This window comes from Nematolebias whitei, chromosome 18 (genome assembly GCF_014905685.2).
Source record: "Nematolebias whitei isolate Nwh7 chromosome 18, NemWhi1, whole genome shotgun sequence".
Classification (NCBI taxonomy): domain Eukaryota; kingdom Metazoa; phylum Chordata; class Actinopteri; order Cyprinodontiformes; family Rivulidae; genus Nematolebias; species Nematolebias whitei.
The window spans coordinates 712,324-719,209 of NC_056515.1; the positions used below are offsets into that span (position 1 = coordinate 712,324).

Genomic DNA, 6,886 nt, shown 5'->3' on the forward strand with positions numbered 1-6,886 from the left:
TGTCACCATGGTAACTGATGACCTTGGAGTCTGTCACCATGGTAACTAAAGACCTTGAAGTCTGTCACCATGGTAACTGATGACATTGGGGTCTGTCACCATGGTAAGTGATGACCTTGAGGTCTGTCATCATGGTTACTGATGACCTTGGGGTCTGTCACAAAGGTAACCGATGACCTTGGGGTCTGTCACAGCCACACAAACACAGACATTAGCAAAAACATTATTGCTCTACTTTAGCTTTCAGCAGCAGGCGATACACTAAGAATTAACCTTCCTATTTGCAAAATAAAATAAAAAAAACTTTTACCAATACGTGGTATTGAAAATTAAGAGAACAAAATGTTTTCTGTCTGCTGTGCCAAAAATAAATGAAAAAGTCACACTAAAATCCTTCAGAGTAAAACATTTCCTGTCTTGCCACAATAAAAGCCTGCAAAGTAAAACGTCCAGTTTTACACAATAAAAGCCTTCCTGTTTTCTCTGGATGTAAATCTGAATTTTCCCCAGCAAAAGCATCTTTCATGTGTTGAACCTGTTTGTTCATACCTGACACTGTCCTCTCTGGTGAAGATTAGGATCAAGAACTCACCTGGACCTGCAGAACTCTCGGTTCTGTCGGAAGTCTGGGACAGCAAGTTCAAGACCTGATCCGCCTTCTCGATCAGAGACTCGATCCGGTTCTCTGAGGGGAAGAAGCAGAAACATGTTCGGGGCTCAGCGCCACATTAAAACCATCTGATTACTGAGTCTGAACAGAACCCTGGCTGAGTGTTTACCTCTGAACAGAACCGACGTGTCATTAGAACTTTCTCCTCGTGCAGCGAGCAGAAGAAGCTCTTGGGCCAACTGGACCCTGATGTCTCTCAGCGCACATCGACTTTCCTCCTGTGGACCAGAACCAGGCTGACGTTAGACCACCATCACACTATGTTAGAGCAGCTAAGAGTTCTACAGAACCCGGTGAGTGGGCTTCAGGTACCAGCTGATCAGTTATCTTTTTGTGTAACCACTGAATCTTTACAGTTTTTTTGTAACTTTCGTCAAACCTAACAGAATGATATTTTAGCTGCTCATATTGTTGGATTTCATATTTTTATACCTTTTTTATATTTCCTATCAAGCATTCAAATGTCATGTTATACAAAGTGTGTGTGTGTCTTTTTTCCAGGGTTGAACTATATTTATAGAAAATGTTTGCTAATTCTAACTAGTTGACCTTTAAATATAATCTCATATTAGCTAAGGATAATTTTACAAGTTCACATTTGATATATTACAAGCAATCAAATCATGCCAGATAGCAGACTAATTAACATAAATAAAGCTAGAACACATTTCTTTAATTTAGTCTTAATATAGTTTGACTAAATAAAATCCCTCAGGATCTCTCTTAATAATAACCATTAACATTTAATCATTGTTGAATACAGGGTCGGTTTAGCTGTGAGGACACAGGGTTAATTGTCACAGTAAGCTACAACAGCAACTAAACTAAAAAGTATAAAAAGGATCAAGTAAGAACACGCAAACATGAGTTAGATAACAATTAATAGTTATTAATTATTCCTAGAAATAAACAACTTTAACTCAAATCATTTGGTATCACTAAGGTATAATCACGTTAAACAAACAGCTAAAACGAACGATTTCAGTGTGCCATAAACTTTCAACTAACGTCCTTCAGGGGGCGGGCTAAACCAGTAACCATGGGAACTGAAGGGGCTAAACCAATCAGAGGAGCTAGCTTTTCCAAGCTTTTATAAAAGCCGGAAATGACACACACTCATAGAGCATTTCCGGGAGGCGCACACCGAGACGGTTCGTTCTTTAATGCTCCAAAATATATGCATATATTTTAATAATGTAATTGTTTGTCTCTGAATATCTGTAACCCCTGTTTGTCAAATAAATCTTTTATACCGAGGGCGACGTCTCAGCTGTTTTGAACACGACGTGGTATCAAGCCACGACAGAATGGTGACCCGACGTGCAGCGAGACGCGGCCTAGACTGAATTGGATCGAGGTGGCTTGCGGTGCACACGCAGAGAGGAACTGGGCCCATTAATTTCAGGTAAGCTGGTTAACTGTTTGGACCTTAAGGTCCGGAGTTCTGGCTATTCGGCCGTAAACCAAATTAAAACTAAATTCAAATTCCTCTGTTGGTGTGCATGCAGCCATCTCCGGAAATAAAGATGGTTTTATTTAAGCTAACTTCCGGTGAATCGTGGTAATTCTGACGAGGTGGGTTACGATATTCAGACAGTTTAAGCGCCGAACGCTTTCTTTGACGTTTAGGTAGTGTTTTAGTTAGTTTCACAAGTTTCACTTGTGGCCGGAGGAAGGCGAGGCCTGCCGGGAGTTCACGTCGGACGTGAGCGACACGTTTCCCTTTTTTCTCAGCGGAACTGGCCATCAAAGCCTTACATCTGACGAGATTAAGGTCCGCTCTTGTCAGGGACAGGGCGGGGCTACGGCGCGGGCACTCCGTTTGATGTGTCGACTGCATCATAAATTGGGCTCAATTAATAGTTTAGTTCGAAGGGGAACATGAGAAGTCTGGGACTTAGGTAGTTTTACCAAATTTCATGTGATCAGGGATCGCATTAGTTTTAGGACGTTGTAATAACTTTTGTTTGCGCCGTGTTTTCAATGTTGTGTAACGGCTTCAAGGCCGGAGGCGTTGAGAGAGACGAAACAATAGCGTAGAAGGACAGAAGAGGGGGGAGTGAGCTGTGTGTGGGAAAGAAGCGAAGGGTTACTTTTCTCTTTTTTCTGTGTGCGTCTGTGGATGAGTGGAGCTTCCATATCCTGACCGCAAGGGGGCGCTGTTGTATAAGGCAAGGACAAGTCTGGACTCTGGGTTGTTTCATACCACAGACTTGTATTTGTTTTATTACAACTGCGGCCAGAAGTACATGAAAATAAAATATTTGAATGCCTGAGTGTGTGAATGTTGTTATCAGGTGTGGAACTCATAAATGTGGAACATGTGAAGCCTGTGGAAAATCTATAGGATCAATATCAGAGACAAAATGCACAAATTATGGGAAGTATCAAAATGTAGTGAAGCTAACTGAAGCTACAATGGAATTACCACAACGGTTTAAGTAATTCCATAATGTTGTTGGTAATTCCATTGTAGCAATGCTTTAACCCCTTGGAAACAAAGTCTGTAATCCATTGGAAAAAGTCATATAATCCACAACGATAAATCCACAATGAATGGAGGTGTTGATTGATCAGCATACAGAGGGGTTCTCTTGATTGAACTGCAGATGCGGCCACTGGATGCAGGTTGGATACCAACGTCAGAATTGCAGGTCTCCTCCAGCAAAGGTCGTCGTTGGATGACGTCCAGTCGGTGCCATTCTGGTTCTATGTGTCATGCAATTAAGTGGTTTAAGGTGGGCTTATGAAGGGGATTTTACATAAGGCCTTAACCTATATGCACCTGGTGTGTAAGCTATTATGATTGGGAACAGCTACAGCTACCAGTTAAGGGGTGGAACATGCTGAAAAGGGTAGCTATAGGAGTCTATACCTATAGAAGGGTGTTCCAACTATACCACCATCGCTAACTTTGTCTATGTTAGACTTACATGGCCACTATAGTTGGTTTACTTGTCTGTTGCCTTTTAGACGAATGACTTGAGATTGGGTGTTTGGTTTCCCCATAAATGTTTTTGGAGTCTATGGCGAGACTTATCAAAAAGAATTAGCTATCCCACCGAATAGAATTGTTCGAGTAGGTTCGGCTTGAAGATGGTGAGACCAATGTAGATTATGGTACTTAAGGTAGCATTAATCTACACTGACTCCGCAAAGATTGCATTTTAACAAATGAACTGCATGTTGGCATAGTTAAAGGCCTCTTAGTCTCTAACTTAACTAAACACAAAATTCATTCTTGCTTGGGGTGTTCAGAAACAATACCAAAAACCAATTAAACAATGTCTCAACATCGACAAAAACAGTGACTAAGCAACCAGTAAAACAACGTTTCAACATTGACAAAAGTAGTGATTAAGCAACTAGAAAACGACGTTTCGGTGCGTCACTCACTCTGGTTGTCAGATTCGATCACGTTATCGCGTCTGGTAACATTACCCTAACTGACGTCACCCCCCTTCGGTCATGGGGGACCGCGAACACGGGTGAGGACGTCGCTCCATGAGCTAAAGTTAGGTTGTCCTTGAGTAGCATTAACTGTTTGCGCAGCTGAAAGAGGACTTTAAGGTCTGGATTGGAATCCAGTTCGCCTTTCGATGGAGTGTATTTGTCTGGGTCAGTCAGATACAGTATCATCAAGTTAATTGCAGGATCCAACTTCTGAAGTTGGATGATGTCTGGGTCAGTTGAAAATGACTTTTCATATTTTAAAAGAACTTGGCGAAGTTTGTCCCTTTCTTAATCAGATGTCAGAGCGTCGGCTTGGGCGACCACCTGTTCAATCTGTGATGAGACTGATAAGGGTTCTTGCTCTTTGGGTAGCTCCAACGAATCCCTTTCTGAGTCGTCGGACCTGTCTATGGGTAAGACACCATAGGTTTGAGGTCCTTGGTCGACGTCATCGGTTGAGAAAAGAGCTATGGCCTGTGTTGGTTTTGTGAACCATACTGGCCCAGCTTCTTGACTTGGTACCAGGTTATCTGGGAGTCCTCCCAGAAATGGAATGCCTAGTTCAAAATCATGAAAATCAGTGGAAATCAACCATCTTAGCATAGTGTTTTTGGGGATCATCACCTCATCCGTGCCCGTGTTACACACAGCAACAGATGTGGTCCTGGAGTCAAGGCTCACTTGGTTTGTGGCTTCCACGGACAGTCCCAAGTTGAAAAACGCAGGAGAAGGTTGAAAATATGCCTGTTTATGGCTAATAGCTTGTCCAGCTACGATGTGGATTCGCACCATTAGGTTAATCACCTGAGGTGGTACTGTGGTGGTTTGGTTGTTAGCAACCTGGCAGGCCTCTGGAATGGTCTGCCCAGCCTTAAGGTTTGCTGTGTCTAGCACAGGAGGATCCTTTGTGGCTGGTTTTAGGGACCACAGCACCTTGTTGATGGTGTCCACATGGACACCCAACCTTACCAAAATGTCAGAGCCTATGTAGGTTGCATGTGGTAAGTTTTGGATCACGAGAAACGGGTGAACCAGTTCTCGTTGGTTCCAGTTTAGTTTCAGGTTAATGACTCCTTCAGCGGTCATTACCTGTGAACTATTGGGAACTAATGGAAAGCGGAAAGCTTTTTTAATTAGTTCTAGACCCACGTGTTTGTGAACCAAGGTTTCATAGAAAGCTCGGTTAATTGCTGATTTATCTGTCCACAGAGACAGAACAGCATCGTTGGTGTGGGATCCTTGGATCTCTACACCTTTAACTACCAGTGGTAGGTAGTGTTTGGTGGACTTTGACTGCTCCAGCTCACAGAGGAGGCTGTCTTGTTGGGTCAGAGTTTGGACCACCGGGTGGGTCTCTTTGGTTTCACATGAATTCAGAGGAATACTCACCGGGCTCGTGTCCTCAGCTGAGGAGTCCTTTGCGCCTTCGGCGGTACCTGCTGTTAGGCAGTCTGTGTTACACTCAGGAGGCATTTGTATTGGCAGTGGTTTGCTCACCTTGGCCCACATCGTTTGATCACCAAAATCTATAATCGCGTCGAAGCGATTTATAAAATCCTGGCCAACCAAAAATGGGAATGAGTCAACACTAGACACGTGTACCGGGTGGTATAGTGTCATTCTGCCAATCTGCATGTGAACCATTGCTATAGCTGTCAGGGTTGTCCTCTTCTCTGAGAGACCCTGCATTTCTATAGCACATTCTGTGAGAGGTATTACCCTGTTAACACTGCTAGCGGCTGTCCTCAGCTCCTCGAACAGTTTAGCTGACATAATTGTTATGTCCGCCCCACCGTCCAGTAGTGCTTCATGTGTGAGGACCCCTTCGAGTGTTACTGACAGGTATGCCTTCTTGGCGACCCCCCTTCTGATAAAGTTACACAGAAACCTCAGGTTTTTTCTGACGTTTCTTCACACGCTCAGCTTTGTCTGTGTAATCTTGGTTTGTCTGAACCGTCAGCACAGCAGTAGCTGTTTCTGAGTGTTCAGCTTGCGATGACTCGTCATCGTTTGTGTGTGAGTTCACCCCCCCTTCTTCCGATGAGGGGTTGTTGGAGGCCACAACAACAATGTCTTGGTGTGTACCACCGACATCTGTGACGTTGTCATTCGCGCCCTCAGATTTAATAGCGATCACATCACTGCATAGTGCTCCAGGTTGGTTTCCCGTGTCAGTGTGTTTCAAAGTTTCTAACAACCTGCATAGTTTCTCCGTCTCTTCCGAGCTCAGAGGTGTAGGGCCTTGTTTCTGGAACCTTTGTGATTTTTTCGCCTCGGGTCGTTTTGTCCGAGGTGGAGGAGGGATAGGTACGTCATTTGGGGGTTCCTTTTCGGACTTCCCCTGATAATATGGGTCACCTTGGTTCCCATATCTTTTCGTCCTACGCACACCCCACTTACGATAATCACATTCATCCTCTGGGATTAAATTCAATCCCTTCAGATCCTTTTTGTCCCAGCGTGCACCTTCATGACGCGGTTTGTTAGTTTGAAAAGACTGCTTTTTCTCGCCTTTTTTAGGAGGGGGAGGCGACATGCGCCGTCCTTCCAGTTCTAGCGAATGGGTTTTAACCTTTACACCAGGAAACACCTCTATGGGCGTCTTAGCATGAGAACATGCCTCAAACACATTCACAGCACACTGTTTAATCTCATTGATGGATTTTTCTTTGAAATTAGCCATCATTTGTACTGACGTTTTAATGTCAGTGTGGAAGTTTTTGCTGAAAACAAATTTAAAACCTTCTTCCTCCTCCATGCCGG

The 6,886-nt window shown here is 43.7% G+C and overlaps 1 protein-coding gene across 1 annotated transcript in view; it reads right to left on the reverse strand.

The window, feature by feature from the left end:
- Positions 1 to 6,886, reverse strand: part of c18h18orf54 (chromosome 18 C18orf54 homolog) — a 63,751-nt gene that overhangs the window by 28,492 nt on the left and 28,373 nt on the right. The window contains exons 8-9 of the mRNA XM_037692518.1: positions 780 to 888; positions 593 to 685 (exon numbers count right to left, since the gene is read on the reverse strand). Coding sequence (XP_037548446.1) covers positions 593 to 685; positions 780 to 888 — 202 coding nt within the window. The remainder of the gene's footprint in view (positions 1 to 592; positions 686 to 779; positions 889 to 6,886) is intronic.